The sequence below is a fragment of the Pangasianodon hypophthalmus genome, chromosome 3 (genome assembly GCF_027358585.1).
Source record: "Pangasianodon hypophthalmus isolate fPanHyp1 chromosome 3, fPanHyp1.pri, whole genome shotgun sequence".
Lineage (NCBI taxonomy): Eukaryota > Metazoa > Chordata > Actinopteri > Siluriformes > Pangasiidae > Pangasianodon > Pangasianodon hypophthalmus.
The window spans coordinates 10860272-10885000 of record NC_069712.1 but is presented as its reverse complement, the minus strand read 5'-3'; the positions used below and the strand labels follow the sequence as shown (position 1 = coordinate 10885000).

At 36.0% G+C, this 24729-nt stretch overlaps 3 protein-coding genes across 4 annotated transcripts in view; 1 reads left to right on the top strand and 2 right to left on the bottom strand.

The window, feature by feature from the left end:
- Positions 1-1853, bottom strand: part of dna2 (DNA replication helicase/nuclease 2) — a 15003-nt gene extending 13150 nt beyond the window's left edge. Inside the window, exons 1-4 of one of the 2 annotated variants that reach the window (XM_034302755.2) lie at positions 1472-1853; positions 1296-1340; positions 1027-1071; positions 1-218 (exon numbers count right to left, since the gene is read on the bottom strand). The exon at positions 1-218 is cut by the window's left edge and continues 777 nt beyond it. In XM_034302755.2, coding sequence (XP_034158646.2) covers positions 1-218; positions 1027-1071; positions 1296-1340; positions 1472-1510 — 347 coding nt within the window. In that variant the 5' untranslated portion in view covers positions 1511-1853. The remainder of the gene's footprint in view (positions 219-1026; positions 1072-1295; positions 1341-1471) is intronic. The other variant, XM_026936631.3, reaches the window with a different exon arrangement.
- Positions 1854-12403: 10550 nt separating this feature from the next.
- Positions 12404-17401, top strand: mtg1 (mitochondrial ribosome-associated GTPase 1). The gene is made up of 11 exons (XM_053232991.1): positions 12404-12715; positions 13825-13892; positions 14082-14183; positions 14281-14367; positions 14478-14534; positions 15190-15280; positions 15390-15451; positions 15737-15833; positions 16226-16307; positions 16481-16593; positions 16717-17401. Exons 1-11 carry the CDS (start codon positions 12613-12615, stop codon positions 16812-16814), a joined length of 960 nt encoding a protein of 319 aa, XP_053088966.1. The 5' UTR covers positions 12404-12612; the 3' UTR covers positions 16815-17401.
- Positions 17402-19017: 1616 nt separating this feature from the next.
- Positions 19018-19431, bottom strand: sprn (shadow of prion protein). Its single transcript, XM_026937942.1, has one exon. The coding sequence runs from the start codon at positions 19429-19431 to the stop codon at positions 19018-19020; it is 414 nt and encodes a 137-aa protein (XP_026793743.1).
- Positions 19432-24729: the final 5298 nt, after the last annotated feature.

Below are 24729 nucleotides of genomic sequence, written 5' to 3'. Positions count from 1 at the left end.
AGACCACGGGAACCCGGACAGCGGGACACAGGGGAGCATGGACCCTCAGAAAAGGGCTGTGTTGGGCAGTGACGCTTTTTCTCACTCTCAGGCGTCTCAGGGATGGTCAAGGGGGAGAGCGGAAACCTTGTATCTTGCCTAGCACAGGTCTTCATTACACTGGAGACATCTACATTCGTATGCATGGCTGTACCTCTTTTTGGGGATTTTGGTTGTACCTGTTAAAATATTAGAGGGTACAAAGTAAGAATATTAAGTCATTCTCTCTTCAAGCCACTTTCATTACCTGAAAAAAAATGTCCTTATATTCACACTAGCAAGTGATAAAGGAGACACAGAGCAGTGATTCCAGGACTTTCCAAAGTACCTTCAAGGTTAATCAGAGATTATATATGTGTTTTTAAGCTCAAGGACTAATTATAAAGTGAATACAACAGGTTCTACACTGCCCTGTAGTTGTAGATGCATACACGTAACTTATGCTTCACCACTGACTCGCCAATTTCAGTGTAATAATAATAATCCTTTGGCCAGTGGATTTGATAGCTCAGGCTCCTGTTCAAATGTACATACTGTCCAAGCATAAACCAAAGAGATCACATAAAATGCTTTAAAAAGTGTTTCAACATTCAGTGTGATGCAGGTTTATCATATTTGGTTGGCACAGAATGCAAAGGCTGTTATTCTAATCACAGTTCCACTAGCATTCACCAGTTCCACCTTGTCAGCCAGGTGCTAGTCAAAATGAAATAACTAAATATTTACAAAAGGCACCTAAATCAGTCACCATGACCTTTGCTGCTGTTATTATCTAGAAATGCGAGTCCAATCAGCTGCATGGTGGTTCACTGGCCATCAATGCCGCCTCACAGCTCCAGGGTCCCTGATTCAATCCCACCTCACAAAAAACATGCTGGTAGGTGGATTGCCTACTCTAAATCGTTCCTGTGTGTGTGTGTGTGTGTGTGTGTGTGTGTGTGTGGTGCCTTGCGATGGACCGATGTCCCATTCAGGGTGAATTCCCACCTCATGCTCAGTGTTTCTGGGATAAGACCCGGATTCTCTGCCACCCTGACCAGGATAAAGCAATTACTGAAGATGAATGAATGAATGAGTCATTTTATCAATTCTGAACTTTGGCTTCATTATTATCTAGAAATATGAGTGCAGTACAGGAAGTCAGTTAATCATTAGCCAGATCTCAAACTCCCATCTGATTATAATCCATAAAGTGCATCATATATGGCATGAAATAATTTACATCCTGGTGTATTAGTGAGGGATTAATAACTTACCTTGGAGAAAAATGCAGAAATGTCTGATTGCAGTCCACTGCTCGACTGCAACATACAAAGTTCCCAGTTAAACAACACATTTTCCTGGTTTTTCTCCTCAGCTTGTTATTCACAGCTTGTGTAGCCTCAATCAGATGTTTAAAAATAAGCTTAACCGTTAAATCATCACCACTCACCATGTTTTTCTTAGACTTCATTTTCGACATCGTTGACATTCTAATTTAAGAAGATGATTATTCAGTAAGTTTAAATATTAGAGCTTATACAGAACAAGCTGTCTAAAGTTAGCATGAGGCACTTTCTGATCACATCAACTCCTCTTCATCCTCTACAGATTTTAAACACAAATCTCACTAATCTCACTAATCTCACTAATCTCACTCCATCACTCGTCAAACCGCGATGAGATGAGCCGTGATCTTTTATCCCATCCGAGAGAAACAGTACTGTATCCACACACACACACACACACACACACATTTAACTTCTCCACACTTCACTCCTTTCACAGATTCGCGCCAATGGTATAAACAAGGCGCATTTCTTCTGGTGTTTTTTTATCAGCCGATTTAAAGGCTGAAAATCTGTATGTCGCCCCCTAGTGTTATATACGCAATACTACACATCACTGTTTATCTCAAACAAGCCATTATATAGGTCATCTAATGAGTCCAAAATATACCTGAATACATATATTACAGAGTGAGTGAACAAATTAAAGAAAGATTTTTATTTTGTTTTTCCCCCTAAAATCTCAAATATTCAATAGAATTAATTTAAAATACATACATAGTACATTACTCCTGTTTCTGAACTTTAATTTTCTTCTATTTTATCAGTTCCAGCACATGTTCATCCATCCATCCATCCATCCTCTACCATTTATCTTGCACAGGGTCTATCCCAGGGGACACCCTGGATGGGGTGCCAACCCATCACAGGGCACAATCTCACACACACACACACTATGGACAATTTGGAAATGCCAACATTAGCTTACAGTGCATGTCTTTGGACCGGGGGAAGAAATAAGAGCATGTGGAGGAAACCCCTGAAGTATGGGGAGAACATGCAAGCTCCACACACACACAGGGCAGAGGTGGGATTCGAGCCCCCAACGCTAGCAGTCTGAGGCAATGGTGCTAGCCAATAAGCCAGCAAGCCCCGCACATTCCAGTGCATGTTTAGTCCTTTAATTATTTCCAATATATGTTAATGATATAAGTATAATTACACCTAAAGATCTTTTACTTAAAAACCAAAATGAGTTGTATTATAAGAAATGAAACACATCAGTTTTGCTGACAACTATATTACATCCATCCAAACAATGAATATGCATGAATATTCAATTTGAGAAACCCCTCATGTCCTTCTACTAAGCTTAGATATTTCACCAACTGGCTTGCATTTGTCATGGGCAGACACCTGTCAGCCAAAACTACGTTGTTTATCACTAACATTAACTAAGTTAGCTTTCTAGCTAGCTAAGCATGCAGTTACTTCTGTCTTCTGAGCTCATAAACAGTGCAGTGCTACGGGTGTTGATACGATCATGAATACCAGCATCAGGGTCATTTTTGATTTCATTAGAGTTTTAACTTTATAATATCAAAGTGAAGTTTTTATAAATTTTTTTTTCAAGTGCAGTCTTTAGGCAATCCATGTAAGAACATCCACGGCCATCTTTAGGATAACCGTGTGGTACCTTCCACAGCAATCTCATGGCAAACTTCAAACTTAGATCCTCGGCAGCACTGAGTGATTCTCCACGATGGATCAGGCAGGTCCTGAGAGCAGCCATCTCACCTGGCAACAGGAGTAAAGTGTAGCTCGACAGAGAGCGAGAGAGAGAGAGAGAGAGAGAGAGAAGGGGGAGGGGACAGATTATTAGGTGTGATCTTATCCTGTAAAGGTTTAAGAAGATGTACATTGTGCACAGAATGCAAGCACAGACTCCGGCATCGAAACATCCCGGTTGATGTTTGGGACTCTATGCCCACAAACCCTCCAGATCTGTGCCTTCATCTAATCACTCTATGTTTATCTAATCAAATCTGTGCCTTTATCCAGAATCACTCGATGCTGCTGAGGATGGCTTGACTAAACAAATAGGTTTTCAGCTTAGACATAAAAATTGAGACTGTGTCTGAGTCCTGAACACTAACTGGAAGGTCATTATTCTAGGTACCAACAAAAACCTTGCACCTGTTGATCAAAGCAGCCGTTCCCTCAGGTTGGTCAAGGCCATTCAGAGCTTTATAGGTCATTAGTAGTGTTTCATAATCAGTGCAAAGTTTTATGGGAGCCAATGCAGTGTATATTGAATAGGAGTAATGTGATCAAATCTGGTTCTAGTAAGGACTCTTGCTTCTGCTTTCTGGATTAACTGGAGTTTATTTATGTACCTACTGGAACATCCAGACAGCAAAGCATTACAATAGTCCAATATAGAGGTAACAAATGCATGAATTATTTTTTCTGCATCATGCACTGTCATTACATTTCTTATCTTAGCAATATTTCTGAGATGAAAAGTAATATTATTTACATGCATCAAATTAGAGCCCAGAGTCTATAATCACACCAAGATCTTTCACTGCTGCACATGGTGCAGCTGGAAGGCCATCCAGAGTTACTACAGAATCAGAAAGCTTACTTCCTCCGAGGAGGCAAGGGAGGCAGTGTCTCCTCAAAAAATTGAAAATGAAAACTTGAAATGGCCTGAAAAGGTGATGACTGTTAGTTTTTAGTGAGCATTCAGCTTGATGAAATGAAAGATATATCTTCGTGTCTGTGTTTGTGTTTACGGAGCTTTTATGACGCTGACCCGGAAATAAGTTTACTATTAAAAAGAACAGCTGAACATCAGTTCACAAACAAAAAAATATTAGTAACACTTTACAATAAGGTGTCATTTGTTAACATTAGTTAATGTGTTAACTAACATGAACAAACAATGAACATTTATTACAGTATTCATTCATCTTTGTTAACATTAGTTAATAAAAATACAGTTGTTCATTGTTAGTTCACAGTGCATTAACTAATGTTAACAAACACGTTTGATTTTAATAATGCATTAGTAACTGTTGAAAATAATATTAAATAAGATTAATAAATGCTGTAGAAGTATTGTTCATTCTTAGTTCATGTTAACTAAAGTAGTTAACTAATGATAACTAATGAAACCTTATTGTAAAGTGTTTCCAAAAAATTGTTACTGCAATAATTGTTACTTTAGTTATTATTTTGGAATAAATGTAAAAATGCATAAAAACACTACGAAATGTATAATTAGTATTAAAAATATTAAGTAAAATAAAAAAATAATAATAAAATACTAAATAGAATTATATTTGTTCTCTCTTTTTTATGTAATGTTTATATATATATATATATATATATATATATATATATATATATATATATATATATATATATATATATATATATACTGCCTCCTCATTTTAAAACACCACCGCACACCACTGCTGTGGTCCTAGTAGAAGTACTTCTGTCTTTGTCAGAATTAAGCAGGAGGAAGTTACTCAGCATCCAGTGTCTAATGTCCTTTACACATTCCTCAACTTTAATAAGCAGGTGCCTGTCATCTGGCTTTGCTGAAATATATAGCAGCAGCAGCATAGCAGTAGAAGGTAATACCATGTTTATGAATAATTCTGCCCAGACGAAGGTTACATAGAGAAAAGAGCAGTGGGCCTAGAACAGAGCCTTGTGAAACACCAAAGTTTACTTCTGTATGCATAAAGAAGTCACCATTTACATATACAAACTGATAATGATCAGTTAAATAAGATCAAGGAAAGAGACGTTTAACTCCAAAAACATTTTCTACTCTATCTAGAAGTATATTATGATCTATGGTATCAAAAGCCGCACTAAGGTCAAGCAACGCAAGCAAGGACACACAACCCTTATCGGAGGTCATTTACCACTTTAACCTGCGCTGTCTCAGTACTGTGATTAGGCCTGAACCCTGACTGAAAGATTTCATGAATGTGATTTCTATGCAAGTATGAGCCTAACTGCATGTCTATGATCTTGGAGATAATGGGAAGGTTTGTTATTGGCCTATAGTTAGACAGCTGACAAGGGTCAAGGTCAGGTTTTTTTAATCAGTCGTTTGATAACTGTTTAACAGATTTAGGTACATAGTTTCTGTTAAGGGAGGAGTTGTTTATTTGCAATAGAGGTGTAATTGCTTCTGGTAATATTTGTTTATGGAAATGTGTAAGTAAGCAATCTAGTACAGAAGTTGATGATTTTGAAGAGGAAATTGGTGAAATTAGTTTGGTCTATTGGATTTGAGAAAAATATTCTAATCACTCTACTGCTGTGATTATATTGTTCTCTTAATAGTTAGTTATCAAATTGACATTTAGGTTTATGCTCTGAATTTTCTGTCTAATATTTTCGAATTTATCATTGTAAAAACTCAAAAGCATAGCTACTACATGCGGTTGGTATTTGTGCTTCTGTGGTGGTTTTGTTCCTAATTAACTTTGCTACTCTATTAAATAAGAATTTAGAATATTATCTTCAATGAGGGTGGAGAGATATGCTAATCTCGCAGCTGTAAGAGCCTTTCTATAGTTAAGTCTCTCCTTCCATGCAATTTGAAATACCACCGATTTAGTTTGACACCAGAAATGAATAAAGAATTAGCTTATTTTATACACCATAAGTTGTATCACAGCTATTAGTGTGTTTTCCTTTAAATATCTTACAACAATAAATGTGGAAAATTGATCCATGCATCACACATTAGCACTGAAACCTGAGCCTCAGCTCTAAAACATTCATGGAAATCCAGCACAGTCCATTCAGTGGAGGGTCTTCAGCAAGAGTAGACATGGAGGCTACAGAGCAAGCACTAATATGTCCCATCTGTGAGGATGTCTTTACAGTACCCATACGTCTACCCTGTGGGCACAACTTCTGTCAGGCCTGCATTCATATTGTTTGGAACTTGGATGATGAAGACTCAGAGGCAGTGCCACGATTCTGTCCTGAATGCCAGATCTTCCTTCCACCTGACCTGAAACTTGAAATCAACACAGATCTAGAACAAAAGGTACAGCATACCAGCACTGGTGGACATGTGAGGGAAAAGACTGCATTAATGTCTTCATCAGTTATCATGTGCGATCAGTGCATTGAGAGAGCCTCAGTGGCTGTGAAAAGCTGTCTGAACTGTGATGCTTCACTGTGCTCAGCTCACACTCTCCATCATCAGCACAGGGAGCGGCTGAGAGGACACACACTTATAGAACTGACCGAAGATCTGCTTTCCTATAAGTGTCAGGAGCATGGCGAGGAGAAGAAGCTGTTTTGCCAGGATGACCAGGCTGCTGTGTGCTCTCTCTGTGTGGTGTTCGGGACACATAAGAGTCACCGGATCATCCAGCTGCAAGAAGCCTGCTTGAATTTCAAAGTAGGAAACAATGTGTTACTATAGTTATATTATAGTATTGTCATTTATTATAGGTATTTTAGTGTTATATTATAATGCGATTTTGTTTTTTTCTATTAGGTTTAATTTTAGAGATATTTTTATTTATCCATTTCGTTTTATTAAATTCAAGTTCCAGATACAGAATGAGCTTTTTGTTTTGTTTTGTTTTGTTTTGAAGCTTTTTTTTTTTTTTTTTTTTTTTTTTTTTTTTGTAGGGAAGACACACCGAACATTTGTACCACCACTTGCATAACCTCTTTCCCTGATATTTCTAAACTAAAACAGATTTACAGATCACAGTTAAAAACTCTAAACGTGTTGTCATCTTCTCTGGCCCTCTGAGAGTCTCTTTAGAAAGCACTGGAGGAAAGAGATGCAGAGCTGCTGCAGAACAGACACTTGGCTGAGTGTGCTTTACAGGACCTGCAGCAACTGGTTTCAGAGGCATCTGTAAATGTTCACCTAACATACAGAAATATTATAAAAATATTAAATATTATTAGTTTTATTTGTTTTTAGTCACTAATCTAATTTTTATTTTAATATAAATTCTCGTCTTTTTTATATGCTGCTTAATTCAATTATAATCAGCTTTCAAAAATATGTTTTTTTTTCCTGAAACATAAGGATTTTTTGTGTGTGTTTTCCAGGCTTCTGCTAAAGCCTACAGAGTCAGAATAGCAGAAATATACAGCCAAATGAAAGCCTTGATTGTAAAGGATCAACAGCTGATGATGGATATTATAGAAATGGAAGAACTTTACACCAACAAGTGGTTGGCATCCAAGATAGAGTGTTTGGAGCAGCAAATAAAAGACATGAATTCTTCATTAAGTGAGAGCAAATCTGTTCTCCAAGAAAATGATCAGCTAAAACTCCTCGAGGTACCATGGCAAACTGTGTACTGAATATGCTCTTTATATGAATTTAGAATTATTTGAATGTTTTTTCTTTTCTTATTATATATTTGTAGCTTCTCAAAAGGCACACATTTAGGTGAGTAATGCATACTGGCAAAATTTATTTTCTTACATACAGTCCAGTTTTGCATATCCTTAAAATGTTGAAGAAATTTATTTACATCGACAAGACAGTTAATGTGTTTGGTTTCACACACATTCTTTTATTAACACAAGCAATAAAAATATGCTAAGATATTAATATAAAAAAGCAATGACATTAGTTGATCAGTGATATCTCATTCTTCCTCAGTGTCTGGAAACCAAGAGGTCTATGGAAATTCATGTTAAAATCTTTTTCTTTATATTTTTCCCTTATATTTTGAATGGTTGTCTCACTGCAGGACACATTTTCCTTTTATTTTTAACATATTGGAATTCTAATTTTTGTACATAAATTGTAAAATAGAGATGCATTTCCTATTACTTTCATTCAAACACTGTGGGGGATGCAAACCTTTGTATTCAACTGCACATGTGAGGAAAAGCTGACCTGTTAGAATTTAGTTGAAAAGAAGGTAAATAGAGATTTTCTAGGATTTCTTTCTTTCTTTTTTCACATTGATCAGTTCAATCAAAAATGGTTTCACATTTTTCTTTTATAATTTTTTTCATGGTAACAGGGCAAAATTGAAATCAGCGGCACTGCCATCAGTGGATACACACATGCACAGGATGGAAACAGTACAACAGTTGGCTGAAAGTTTTTATAAAGCTGTGTTCCAAATCACTAGGCGACTATGGGCAAGTACGCACAATTACTTGAGACAAATATATTCATAATGTTTTTATGGTGATGAATACTATACTTTCCTTCTTCCAGACCTGAAGACAATACATTTCGATGCAGATACAGCACACCCTAATCTGGAAGTTTCCTCAGATCTGCTGGAGGTTCGCTGGAGCATACAGCAGGAAAGCAAAGATACAGAACACGTCAGTGCTGAGTACAGTATCCTGGCCAAGGAATCATTCCTCAGTGGCTCTCATTACTGGGAGACTGCAGTCTGGGAGAAACCGTACTGGCTAATTGGTCTGTCGTATGGGTCCAGTACACAAACAGGAGAGAAGAGTGCAACTGCTGACTGTATCTTCTTGAACAAGACACTCTGCTACATCTATCATGGAAATGGAAGATATCTTGTATGTAATGGCTCTGAGGAAACTATGTTAGCAGTGGAAAAGAAGATTCAGAAAGTTGGAGTCTGTGTGGAAATTGAGAAAGGAACAGTATCTTTCTATGATGCAGATACTGTGAAATTGCTCCATTTGTTTGAAATAGAATTTCTAGGTCCAGTGAGACCTTTATTCAACCCTTGTCTTTGTTTAAACAAGCTAAACGCACAAGCTCTCATCTTATTAAACCGGAGAGACCAAAAGGAGGTCATGTAAGTTTATAAAATATGTAAAATATATATAAAATATGCTATGCATGTTATTATACAGTGTAATGCAGATGTATGTTTTTCTGTCATAGCTAGTGCACAACATCATATAACAGCTTGCAGACATCAGTGTCTGTGCCTGTGTCTATTACACGTTATGTAAGATATGCAGTTGTTTAACGAAAATATTTTGGTATATATCCTTAGAGTTTGTGTATATACTTTAATTTGTCTATAAATTTAACATAATACAATGTTTATGTGTATTCATTTGAGAGGTGGATGAGGGAATATACTAAATAATATCTCCATCTGTACAATTAAATTGCTAAGTATGTGTAAATATGTATTGAAATATAGTATTATTAGTTATGTTAGAGTTCAGCTGTAGCTATAATGGTAAATTTGCTTAAGTTAGATATTGTATTTAAAATATTATTTTCTGATTAAAGTGGGATGTTAGGCTATATTAAACTGCAGGCAAAAGTGATTCGTCATAGTTAAATTTCTGCTGTGAATATTTTTGGGGTCTCAATCTCACAAGATATGTGTACATGGAGTACAAGCTCCTCACTCTGTCTGTCTTTTTCATCCAGCATATGCGAGTTGCATTGAAAAGTTATTAACAACACAGCTTTAATGCAACTGGGCAGTTATTCATTCTGATTCAACATTAATCATTAAGTCACATGTGTAGCAAAAAAAAAAAAACAACTTAACTACTTACAATTCACACAAAAAGAAAGGAGAACAACATGCTTAACACACAGAGTGTTGATTTAACACTTTCGGAGTTCCTTGGACACATATAAACACTGTAGGGTGTTAATTCAACACTCTGGGTGTTAATCCAACACTGGGGATTTTGCTGTGGGTGAATGAATGTGAAACGAGAAGTAATCAACAGCAGCTTGTTTCTTTTAGTTATTATTGGTTGCAGCTCAGCAATATTAAGAGTAATTACATTAATTACACCTAAAAGAAATTAGCTGACATTGATCGCTTCTTGGTCAACATGATTAATTTCACCTATTAAACATACACGTACAATTTCACATCTTTCTGTGTGTTTCATTTGGGGTTAATCAGAATCACTCGATTGATGACAGGTGATATAACATTCAAATATGAGTTCGATTTGTTAATTCTGAGCAGTAATAGTAATTGTTACTGTTACAGTTATTGTAATTTTTTCTTTTTCCCTGAAAATGTTTCTGTTTGTTTTTCACTTGCATTTTGTTGGTTGCTGTATCACATTAAAGGTGGAAAAAGATCTGACATGATTTATTTTGGTTTAATTTTTTTTTTACATCACAAAAACCTGCAATTTTACTAGGGGTGTGTAGACTTTTTAGATCCATGATATGTTCCTATGGCTATGAAAGATCACTCTCACTGATCTCCTTTCTTCCAGGAAACAGACCTCAATCTCATTCAAAGCAAAATTCCCTAAATGGCAGAGATGTCAGAGATCACAGTAAACCTAATTTTAATGTTCACTATAACAACAGCTGAACTAAGTATGTAGGAAACACATGTAGAATACCTTTATATGTTTCATTAGGTAGCTAATGTGAACCTGTAAGGGCACCATTTTATATTTAGTGCCTCTAGAGAGTATTCAACTCCTACTGATTATTTCTCTTTTTGTTGTATTGCAACATCAGATTTAAGTATATTAGAACTTTTTTTTTTTTCATTTTGAAGTGACTCTCTACAGAAATAAAATTAAATAAAGTATTTAGATGTTTTAGAATTATTAAAAATAAAGTAATAAAGTATAATAATTGATTCACACACACCCCTTTCTTTTAGCAATCTAAATTAGGACTGGTATTTTTGAGAACTCACACTAAATATGTTAAACAGGGTACACCTTTGTAAATTTTAGATCCACTTGTGTCCAGCTGTATGCTTGCACAATAAATAACTCAGACTTTGGGAGGTCTCGCAGCTAAAATGGTGGATCAGAACAGTTCTGCTGTCATTAAGCCCAAGGAACTGTCCGTGAAGCTTCAAGATGAAGTTGTTTGGAGGAAAAAAGATGGAGAAAGTTATTAAAATGTTAGCAAAGCTTTGAACCTTTTAGGAGCACTGTGAAATCCATTACAACAAAATGGAAAAAAATATGCCACAACCCAGACACTATAAGATCAAGCCAAACTGAGTGCTCGGGCAAGAAGTGCAATTGTCGGAGAATTGTCCAGGAGTCCAGGTACAACACTGTAGGGATTACAGAGCTCACTGGCTGAAATAGGAGAATCTGTGCAGACATTAACAAGACCATCAGCTCTTCACAGATCCGGCCTCTATGGGAGAGTGGCCAGAAGGACGCCACTTCCATGTAATACCTAAATGTATCCCACATTTCATGTGAGTAAAATGAATTTATGTTTAAAACCTCTTAGCAGTAAAGGGGTTAAACTTTAATTGAACTGAATTCTGCTTCACCTGGTGCAACATCAGTTTTCTTTCTTTTTTTCACTTCGCACCTAAAACAAAGCTACAGTGAGATATTAGCCAGAAAAACGGTAACAGGAAATGCAAAAATGAATAACTCAAAGATAAAATTACATCAGAGGTTGTGCACAGAGTTTGCTTGTTCTCCTCGTGCTTCAGGGGTTTCCTCTGGGTACTCCGGTTTCCTCCCCAAGTCCAAAGACATGCATTGTAGGCTGATTGGCATTTCCAAATTGTCCAAAGTGTGTGTGTGTGTGCATGTGTGAGTGTGGCGATTATGCCCTGCGATGGGTTCGCACCCAGTCCAGGATGTCCCCCACCCACCATGTGCCCCGTGTCCCCTGGGATAGGCTCCAGGCTCCCCGCGACCCTGCGTAGGATAAGCGATACAGAGAATGGATGGATGAGTGGAAAGTAACAAGTCATTCAGTCCATCTAGCTGGTGAGTAGCTTTCATACAGGAACAGAAAAATGTATGATTCTTACTGGTTAATCCTGTATCTCACCTCAACAACTATTAGCTAATAAAATGTGATGACTTCGTTGCCCTTTTATGAGCATCATTACAGCGCAAAGCAATGTTATTAGACATGTAATGAGTCTGCTGATGAGTTATGTTTACCAGCCACGAATAAATGATTTTATTACAAATGTAATTTCATTACAAATCAACCAAAACTGAAATTAATTTCTTCTGAATTAAATGATCATCTACAAACTTATTTTCTATCTCAAAGGTCATGACTAGTCCAGTCTACCCATGAACGGTAGGTGGCGGTAGCGCGCATTAAAATCAGATAAACAGAGAGAACAACAGAAGAAGAAAGTCACCCGAGCAGTGCGCATGCGCATGTTTGTTCCGCAGTCTGTGAATGTATAGCTCGTCAGTGTGCCTGTTTAATGCGCACTGTACTAGCATCATATCACCAGTAAATATAAACTCACATGACTGGATCATTGTTAATGTAAGCGTGATTAACCCCGGCTCACTGACTGAAGTATGACCAGTGTCTTGGCTTGATAAACTGCTGAACATGAGGATTTGTCACGCTTTACTCAGTGCTGTACAGTTCAGGACTGTGTTTGATTTCGGCCAGAGAGAAGTTGCACACTGGTTCCCTGGACATATGGCTAAAGGTTTGTTTGGAAAGTTCATGTAGAAGTATATCCTGTGTAAGGATTAATTTTGCTATCCAGTTACTATACCCTTGATGAGGATATGACCTCATACACAGTGGCTGCTTTGTATACAGTCAGTAACCAGTGTACATGAACTGACCTGAGACCATCCTCATCCAGCAGTGAGAAAAACACTCTGGATGGATATAATTACAGATTATTCTCAGTACACCAACAAGTAGTGCATAGCAATGGATGAGCTACAGTCAGTAATTATATTTCTGTATCCAGTCACATGGCCTGGGTGACATGACGAGCTAATATGGATATAATGATAAATTATGGTCCAGTGCAGTTTTCTGAAATGTCCCAGGCATCATGCTATCTTTTTTTTTTTTTTTTAAATACATTTTATTGAAATAACAGTTGCAAACTGTGATTAGAAGCAGCTCCTCTAATTCTTAAAATTGTAAAATAATAATAATTTATTATTATTATTATTATTTAAAAATATGTTTTACAATTTTAAGAATTTATGTGTATCACTGTTCCATTAAAACACACACAGTACTGTGCAAAGGTCTTAGGCACATGCAAAGAAATGCTGTAGAGCAAAGATGCCTTGAAAAAAATAATGAAATTAAATGTTTATACATTTAAAAAATACTATAATGAGCAGTAAACAGTAATAAATGATACAAAGTCTGTTTTTGGTGTGACGATGCTATTCTTAAGAAAATAGTAGTCTCAGGTACAGTGTGTGCAGTTTTATAAGGAAATGAGCCGTAAGTGTTACTGAGCATCTTGCAGAAGCAGCCACAGTTCTTCTGGAGACCTGCTGAAACTAAAGTTCTAAATCTAAAATGTTTTTGTACTGACTCGGTAATGTAGAAGTCATAAAAAATCTATAACGAAAAATCTAAAATATCTATAACAAAAAAATCTATAACAAAGTTTGTACTAAAAAAAAGAATTAGGTACCTTTGCACAGTACTGTGTGTGTGTATATATATATATATATATATATATATATATATATATATATATATATATGCAACAGTACAGTTTTTGCTGGCGCTTGGTTGGCCACCCTACATATTATAATCATCTTGTGTGTCGTCTGTTAGGACTCAAGCAAATGAGAGCTAGCCTGAGGAAGGTTGATTGCATCATTGAAATCCATGATGCCAGAATATCCTTTTGAAGGGTACAAATCTTCCAGCCTATAACTCTTCCATGCCTTTCAGATGTTCTTATTTTGTTCCTGCCTGAAAACTTTATATATATATTGCTTGTTGTGAACTGAAATAATATAGTTCGCATTGGCATAGTGTAATGGCTTCATTGCACACCATACTAAATGCTTCCTTAACTGGCAAACATACCATTTTCTGGAAGAAATCCTTTGTTTCAAGAGAGCCTTGATGTCCGGCCACATTTACTCATACTGAATAAGATGGACCTGGCAGACACATCAAACAAATTGGTATTGCAACTTGCATGAACTGAATTAACTTCTATTTATATCCCTCTGAACAGAGCATTTGTAAATGATTTATAATGTGTAATCCATATTTCTTCAGAGTATCCTGAAACAGCTTGAGAGAGATGGAGTTAAGAACGTCTTGTTCACAGACTGTCTAAAGCAAAGAGACGAGAGTATTAAAAAGGTGAGCAGAACAGCAAGTATTGTCACATTTTACAAACTGGAGAAAAACCATGATAGTTTATAGGATTAAATATACTATATTTTATGGTAACTTTGCTCATTGTGTTGTAGATAGTTCCTCTTGTAACAGACCTAATTGAGAATGCACCTCGTTTCCACAGAGAGGAGGTGAGCGGTACTAATCTTTTCTTATAAAAGACTGTGTTCTGTGTAGATTAATTAAAATTATTTATACCACAGTGCTGTTGAATTCTTGATTCTGTTTGGTCAGAAGGTGTTGATTAATTTTCTATAAAGGCAGCTCTGACAATAGTTCCAGCTGCAAGGTTTATATTAATGCACATGTTCTAATATGTTATGTTACACAGGGATGGATTAAAACATGCGCTTACTTAAATAAAATGTATTGTATTTGATATGTGAACAATAACAGGAAGTAACTTTTTTTTGCAGATGTTCCACAACATTAAACGTAACTGTCTTTTATATCCATTTATAATGTGCTATTTTTTAAATTAATTTTTAAAAAGTAATTTTTAGCAAATTGCTGTGGTGTAAGAGGAATAAAACATGCCAGGATGCACTGAAATAGCTAAATAATTCACTTTCAGGTGGTAATAGTAACTTTACTTTGCATGGGGCTACATCACACCACCCCATCACTGATTATTTTCCTGTAAGAGCACATCCTGTCAGCTTTTATTCATTCTTCCGTGTAATTACTTGCTGTTATTTGCCCATATTTGGTGATTTCCAGTTCTCCAATAGGAACTTATATGGAGGTAGCTAAATAAACGAGTGTTACATTTCCATCATTGCACAGAACAGAAGTTATTGCCTCATGGTGATTGGAGTGCCAAATGTTGGGAAATCTTCATTGATTAATGCTTTAAGAAGAACAAACCTGAAAAAAGGTAAATTGTGGATATTGGACATTTGCCATTGTCTTTTTAATTCTCTGTTTTCAAAAATGATTTATTTTAAAACTGAAGAATAAAATAGATACACCCTTTTTGAATATAGGCAAAGCCTCAAGGGTTGGAGGTGAACCTGGAATTACTAAAGCTGTCCTGACCAAAATCCAGGTATTTTGATTGACAGTTGTCAGAGGGGTCCAGCCAGTCAGTGTTTAAATGAGACCAGATTTTTCTCAGTTGCATTTTTATCTCTTTGTCTTTCTATATGATGTAAATGAGAATGTATACTGATTGTTAGGATGAGAGGGTGCTAATGGATATGTGTAGAGCCTTATAAATCCCATGCTGCTGCTAAATGGCCTGAATTTGAATGATCACAAGCTCTCTCCTGTGTGTGCGATTGCCTGGGAATACCTGCCCTTCTCTCATCATGAACACTTTTTGTGTTACCAGGTGTGTGAAAGACCCATCATACATTTGCTTGACACACCGGGAGTGCTGTCTCCTAAGATCGAGAATGTAGAGACTGGGATGAAACTCGCCTTATGTGGTAAGATTATGTAGTGCAATGATTCCCTGTCTGAGCCTCAGGAACAGTCTATGTTGTTTCTCTCTCCTAGCTGGCAATACAGTGACTATGTATTCAGTCAGTGCAGTTTATTGTCAAGTGATAAACACAGGGGAATGCTCAAGGGAGCCTTCTGTATGGATCATTCCAGATAGAGATGAGCATCAGGACTGGCTTTAGCTTCAGAATGGACATCAGTCAGTATCCTTGATTTCTTGGTATAGACGTATTGAGATAGAGTGGTGGATGGAGCAAAAATGTGACCATTTGGGGTACCTGTTCAACACACACTGGTTTAGTGGCAGGTCCTTAACAATAACATTGCTTTAATTGGTGTGAAGTTGTAAGGAAATTCTTGTTTTGTTTTCCAACAGGTACTATACTGGACCACTTGGTTGGTGAAGATATCATAGCTGATTATCTGCTTTTTTCACTCAACAGACTCCGGCGGTTTGGGTAGGTAAAATATAGATGCTTGAATTTTATTTCTTTTTTATGTTAATGTTTTAAAAACATTTAAAAAATTTATTTTACCTTAATAGAGGAGACGTTAGACATTTGGTTTAGCAAAAGTTATTCAGACATAATGTTGTTACTTGTTATTAATGGTTTTAACATTGTCTTCTCAGCTATGTGGAGAGGTATGATCTAGACACACCATCTGATGATATTCAACATGTGCTGAAGTGTATTGCTGTTAAGTTAGGCAAGACTCAGCGAGTCAAAGCCATCACAGGAGTAGGTGAGTGACCGATATCATTACATGACTTAATATACTGTATCATATGAGAATACTTTACACAGAAATGAGAACACCAATCTTAGCCTGCAAGAAATTTATTTTACTTTATTTTTAATTCCATAGGCGACATTACCGTCAGAATGCCTAACTACACCGCTGCAGCCTATGACTTCATCAGAGCTTTCCGTAAAGGAGAGCTGGGCAAAGTCATGCTTGACTAATAAAACACAAAACATGTTGCTTATGCTGATGTGAGATTCATGATATTCATGGTAATGGCAATTGTGATAATCCTGTATTAATATATTGATTAAATTCTATTGCACAAAGATGCTTTGGTGCTGTTTCTTACAGTTCTCTGATGTAATACTAATGAAATACTGTGTGCAAACAATAAAATATATACTTACATAAAAACAGATTTTCCTATGTAATATTAAAACAGCACCTATAAATAAGTGATACAGTGACTAATTTCATTTAAATATCTTTTACAAAATGCTCTAGCTATGATTTTTCCCAGTCAGTCATATATATATATACACACACATACATACACACACACACACACACACACAATGATATTTCCAACTCTGGGCATATAATCATTTCACAGTCTTAGTGAAAGTTGGTTGCAGAATAATATGAGATCATAACATCGCTTGAAGAATACAGTACTTCACAGATAATGGAAACAAGCAATAAAAAAGTCACATTAAGCTATCTATATGTGATTCTAAAAATCTTATCTAACAGTTGGGGACAAGGTTGTCCTGTCACATTGTTTAATCTGTAATTGTGTGACTAAACATTGAAGTTACATAGAAAGATACAGTGTTTATTTTAATGTCTTTGTTTGTCTTACATAGAAATACATTAAACAATATTCTATTACAACTGTAACCAATTACAAACTAGTATAAATTGCCCGTTCATACAATGTATGAACTAAATATGTTCTAATAATTAGTTATACAATATACTGCAAGCATTGCAAGAGTTTGTCTGACAAACAAGGCAGACAAAATCAGTTGCACCAAATAAGTAATAATAAAAATAGTAACTTAACTGCTTGTCTCATAACACTTTCTTTGCAGATTAACCACCTTATATGCGCTTATAGATTACTAGTCATTGTTGTGCTATCATAATGTACCTTGACAGGCAGTGTATGTAATCTGTTAGCTAGCGTTTGTTATTCAGCTCACTCTTGGATTTAAGGAGCAACCTTAAAAGGCTTAGTTGTGTATCTAGCTGAGAAGTGAGTGAATGTTTGCAAGTAAACATTTTGTTATTATGATATATCAAATACTGTGGTAAAAGGTAGACACACAAATATTTTACATTGGCACATGGCTCTTACAAAGAAAAACAGATGCAAGATTATCTATCAACCTAGAGTATGGAAACAAAAAAGAAACAAAGATTTGAACGTTAAATGCTATTGAATTCTTAATACTAAAATTTAAACACCCTTTAATTCATAGTATTGAAATGTATTACTTGAAAAACCACACATCTATGTATTTGTTTTGAATTTACCTCCTTGAAATTCAAAGTAGTTTTATTTCAGTGTTTGATTCAGACTGACATTTTCAAAAATCAATCATCTATATTCAAATAGTCTTTCAGTGTCCAGAAATAAACATCACAATTTCATATATTCAAAAAATTTTGTTCAGGTTGCTCATCCCAATGCTCAGATTCAGCCAGTCAAATTCAGTTTGTAAAATCGCTTTTTAAAAAATACATTAAACATCTGGTCTACCTGTGCACTAAGCCTGGAATGAGAGACTATTAGTGCTGATCAGGAAGACATCTGTTCCAAGTCATTCTAAGCCTCTACTGCCTTTGCTCATCTCTGGGTAGCCCGGATGCTTAACTTGTATTCTTTCAAGTGAACATTGCAAACTGAATTTGACTGGTTGAATATGTGAAAACTGAATTTTTGAATCTGAATTGGTGAATACTGAAAATTCAATATTTTTATTTGAAAAAAATTATGAAGGAGTCAATTGAATGATGTTTAAATTTCATTATTAATCATTAAATGACTTTTTAACATTCAACTATTTGTCTCTTTTTTTTTTGCTTCCATAAAAGAGGTGAATATGGATTACATCTCCAAGCAGAGTATTGTGCACGCTATACTCATATAACAGTGATGAAGTGAAATATATCCACAGTTTTAATAGCTTTTTATATGATCTGCCCATTTGATTTAGATTCTTATATTTATTTTCTACTATTCCTGCTGAAGCGTAACATATATATAAACCAATTAAGTCCTGTAAAGCTTGTTTAGGTGTTGTGGCTCAGTCTACAACTTCTAATACCAATTTTCTTTATGAAGTGCAAAATACTAGGAATACACACTGCACAGTAAACTTTCTTTTCGAGCTGTTAAAGCTTCTTGTTCCACCTTCAAGGAAGCAGAAAGTTTACTGGCAGTAGTAATGAGAACAGTCCACTATATTTGAAATTATGGGTCACTGCGCTAGACGTTTGGGCGAGATAAAGTTCCCAGTCTGTCCTGTTGCTGTAATAATCGTCCCCATGCTCAGAGCTGTCATCTGGTTTACGTTGGGCCGAAGCGTACCATCCTCCAGCTCCCAGCGCTACTGCAGCACCAGCTGCAGCCGCTCCTGCCACCCTCACAGAGGACGAGCCACCGATGCGGGATGAGCGTCCTCCGTGCGCACTGCCTCGGATGGAACCTCTGGCAGAACCCCGAGCAGAACCCCTGGCACCTCCTCTGCCACCTTTGGACATCACCTGGTCGCACAGGAAAGCAGAGAGAAGCAGGAATATGCAGCAGGTGGCTATGGCTCGGTTCATTCTGGAACAACCTGAAATAAAAGGCAGCAGATTTTACTTTTATCATAAAGCAGGGCTGTTTGTAGCTCTTCAGTTACAGATAAAGAGAAGAAATACATTTGCAATTTGTGAAGAAACTGAATTTGAATTCCAGGTCTTTCTTCTGTACACCATCTCTTTACTTCCACTGAGTAGACTAACTCTCTCTAGTTTCTTTAACCTGCTGCTCCCCTCTCCAACCTATGTATTTCCTAAAGATAGTACATTTTATATGGCCATCTACTGAACCACTTCACATATTTTTATGACTTCATACTCTATGTAAAGCCCATAAAATATAACAATGGAAATCTATTCTGTTCTAGCAAGTTTGAGATTTGAAACTGCAAGGTTAAACCTGACTAGCTAACTTTCTATTAACTACATATTATACAGTTGGTGTCATAAGTTTACTTACGCTGTGCAGAATCTGTAAAATGTTAATAATTTAAAGCTGTTTCACATAACAAGACACAAGACACAATAATAACTGAATTTACACAAATGAACCAGATAAAAAGTTTACATATGCTTGATTCTTAATACTGTGTGCTGTTACCTGGATGATCAATGACTGTTTTTATGTTTTGTGACAGTTGTTTATGACTGTCTTCTTTGACCGGAGCAGTTAAACTGCCCACTGTTCTTAAGAAAAATCCTCCAGGTTCTGCACATTATTTGGTTTTTCAACATCTTCTGCATATTTGACCCCTTTCCAACAGTGGCTATATGATTTTGAGGGCCATCTTTTCACATGGAGTACAACTGAGGTACTCGTACACAACTATTACAAAAGGTGCAAATGTTCACTGATTCTCAAGAAGGCAACACGATACATTAAGAGCCAGAGGGGTGTAAAATTCTGAACAGGATGATCAGTGTAAATGGTTATTAGATTGTCTTCTGGGAAACATGTAAATATCTTATGTAGCTTATGAAGGGCAGTACTAAATGAAATAACAGATCTTTTAACAACAGATCTTTAAACAAAATAACAATTTACATTGATCATCTTGACTGTTTGCACCTTTTGTAATGGTTGTGTATGAGTCCCTTAGTTGTCCTCTGTGTGAAAAGATGGATCTCAACATCATATAGCCACTGTTGAATATTTTGAGTATTTCAGAGACTGTTCTGTGTGATATTCCCAAGAGATCAGCAGTGTCTGAAATACTCAAACCAGCCCTTCTGGTACCAACATCCATGCCACAGTTAAAGTCACAGAGATCAATTTTTTTTCCCCTATTCCGATGTTTCATGTGAACATTAACTGAAGCTCTTGACCTGTATCTGTGTGATGCTGCTACATGATTAGATAACCACATGATGCATGTTCCTATTAAAGTGGACAGTGAGTGTGTGTGTGATTGTATATATATATATATATATATATATATATATATATATATATATATATATATATATATATACATATGCATGTATACAGTATAAAGTGACAGTGTAATGTTATACTGAACGGCTTTAAATATTTAATGTTCAGTTGGCCTTTACTGAGTTGGCAGGAGAGCAGCTGGGCATTGTTCATGATTGCAATACTGATTATAGTTGCTTTAAGCTTGTTTAAATAGTGCCAGGCAAATAACTAGCACCTGAGTGACATGCCAAACACGATAAAATCCTCAGTGTCACCTACTTATCTGAACTTGTTCCATTTTCAATGCTGCTGCAAATATGTCTAAAAGTGCATATAAAATATTTGTTTTTCTTCATGAATGTGAAAAAATACTTCACACTGCTAGGTAATTTGGATGATAAAGAATGGAACCTACTTGGTACCACTTTGTATAATCACCATGTGCAAAAACCAATGATCTTTCAAATGTTTCCATTATGATTTATACTACATTGTAGTAATCAGTTTTATACTGAATATAAGATTAAGAAATCTTTATTGTCATTATACTTGCATACAATAAAATATTGTTAAATACAATATGTATAGTCAGGTATGTATCGTTGGTTAATCTTGTATTTTTAGTGAAATTTAGCCACTTTCATAATGACTTTCATAATGTCAGTGTTGCCCTTCAAGCAGGAGAAGGGCGGGAGAAGAAAACCACAAATCAAATCGAAGTCAAAAGCCTTTAGCTAAATATTAGTCTTAGAAATAAGAAATAATACTGATAATGTGAAATACAATATTTATCCTGTCATATCAGCGTGGCCCAAAATTTCTGTTAATTTTTTGACAATAATAAAAAAGACACCAACTGGTCCTTATTAAATTAACTATTGTTTAACTATTGTTAACTATCTACAGATTCTAAGGGTGCCAATAATTCTGAAGTGGACTGCATAGCCTCTTGTTTGTATGAGAGCTTAGCTGTTGTGCTGAAAATAGGTCAAACGAAATGGCAGCCATTTGTAGAGCTTGAAATTCTTGCATGATTTGTGAATGTAAGAAATTACAGTGTGGTTTATTTTGATTAGGCCTACAGGCCAATAATAAGACAAAATAATATTTTACAGTTCCACAAACACCAAATTACATGAACATGCGACATGGAGTTTAATCTGTCCCACTAGGATACATAAATAATACAGTAGCAAAAAAACACAATGCAGAAGGTTTTTTATACAGATTAAAGTAGCTATTTAAGTAGCTGTAGGTTATTTGCAGTTGCTCAGGAAGCCTCTATCCAGGTTTAAGCACACATTATATGTTCAAGAGAAAGATTTTTGCCTAACAAATAGCCTTAAGTTTTCAAAATAGGCTATAGATTTAAAATGACCCGAGTCTTGGGTGGGAATAACAGATGAGAAAGATATCCCTAGACTACACCTAAATCTGTATACTACATTAGACAAGCTGTCTGTCAGTTGTGGCACTGTTACTGCAGATGCACACTATCTTATTAAATAGTAGGCTATGTCACAGGTGGGGTTCTCATCACATGCAGGTTAGTAACGTTATAAAAATCTGCAGATGTGGACGCATCGTGGGTCTTAGCTCATATGTTGAAAAATGGCGTTAAATGTGTGATGCTAGCATTCTGGAAAACCCTTGGATTTATGACTCGGATTTATATAGTCGCCATTCCGCTCCAGTCTTCCTGCCACCAGAGCCTGATGAAGAAAGCCTGCAAACAATACACGTACCTCAGCCTTTTGCTTCGGATGCTCTCCCAAATCCGCGCAGTTTACCTCTTCTGTTGTCATATGGCAACTAAAATCTGATGCTACGATGCAGCTGTTATGTAAGGATGTTAATATATGACAGGTGGAGTGCTGGAGGAGAGAGCTCCAGCGCGCGCGATCATACAGGCGAAGGCAAGATGAAAATGAATGCTCTATGTGTGTGTGTGTGTGTGTGTGTGTGGGATAGGAATACAGTATCTGACAGTGTAGACCTTGTGGGGACATTCGTCTGGTCCTCATGAGGAAAATTGCAGCTTTTATTTCAATAATTTTAAAAGCTGCTTGTTTTAAGTAAAAACTATTTAGTAAAAATACATTTTGAATAAGAAATAAATGTATACATGAGCATTAATTCAAATTCATGCACAGACATTAAAAAAGGTCACTATTTACATAAACCTTTATCAAAATGTCTTTAATGCAGTAAAAATATATATTTTCAATTTAGCATATCCAAACTTTTGACTGGGATTGTATATCATGAGGGCGGGGCACGGTGGTTTAACATGTTGGCCTCGCACCTCTGGGGTTGGGGGTTCAAATTTTGCCTCTGCCCTGAGTACATGGAGTTTGCGTGTTCTCCCCGTGCTTTGGGGGTTTCCTCCGGGTTCTCCGGTTTCCTCCCCAGTCCAAAGATGTGCACTGTAGGCTGAATGGCATTTCCAAATTGTGTGTGTGATTGTGTGCTGTGATGGGTTGGCACCCTGTCCAGGGTGTACCCCGCCTCGTGCCCCGAGTTCCCTGGGATAGGCTCCAGGCTCCCCCATGACCCCATGTAGGATAAGTGGTACGGAAAATGGATGGATGTATATCAAGAGTGGAACCTATTTTTACACTAAAAAAATCATTGCCTGTTATTATTGCTGAATAAAGATAAATAAATGAATAAAGAATATTTATTTGTCCTAAACATAATCATTACATTATTACACTGCTAAAAATGATTACAATTATATTTGTGCATCCCAAAAGGTGACATTTCAAAATTAGGACTGAAACATTTCAGACAACATCCTAGCAAGATTATGGTTTAACACTATAGATCAGAGTTCAGTATTATGTTATGCTCTAGTAATAAATGGTAGAAACACAGATCTGAACAACAGGATAAAATATCTTAACTCTCACACTGAAAGTGTTCTTGTTGCTGAATTAATTAGCAATATATGTCAAATTTATGTTATGTGGAATAGAGAAAAATTCATTCTCACATTTCTTGTCACCATTAAAATAATAGCATCAGAATTTTCTTCATATATGTCTGAATGATGCTCATCACTTATATCTCTGTGTTCGTTGTGTTCGTCTTTCAATTTTTCTATTTTATTTTCATTTTCATCCATATTATATTGCTGCTAGATGTTATATAATATGCATATGTCCAAAATATAAAGACACATTTATGTTTTTTTTTGGTTAAAGGACTATTTTCCACACAACAGAGAGTGAATGTTCACTTCAGTCTAACAATAGTAGTAGTAATAATAACATGGTTAATCAGTGTACTACTCTTTGTACCATCATCATACCATTATAATCACAGACAAAATGAAAGACAGAGAGACACTTAGACCAGTAGATGGTGCAACAATTCAGCATCTCATCACAGTGCCACTACACACAATACACTAACTGATCTCATTTTATAAAGACGGAACAGAAATGTATATATTCTTAAGGAGTGGAGTTTTAAGGAAGGTTTTCATTTTATACCAGTCTCATAATCTGCACTTTAGCTACTGAAATGTTTGTTGGGAATATTAGTAAAATTTGCTCATATTGTTTGACACATGGATGAGAGGGTTCATAGTTAGACCTGCCTCTAACTAGATGAAATATTTTAGGATTTATATATACATATGAATATAGTGTAATTGACTGACAAAAGCAATTACCCTGAGGTCACTGGAAAGGATGCAACCAAAATGAATATTTATGTTCAAAAGTAAAATTGGTCTGTTATGTATTGACAGAGTGTTCACATATCTTTTCAGCTTTCTAATTGAATGATAATATAGTCTAGAGTGATATCCTCTGATTTCTTCTATATTAGTATTAGTATCTCAATTAATCTTAATTAATTACAGGACAGGGCTTCCGCAAAAAAAAAAAAAAAAAAAA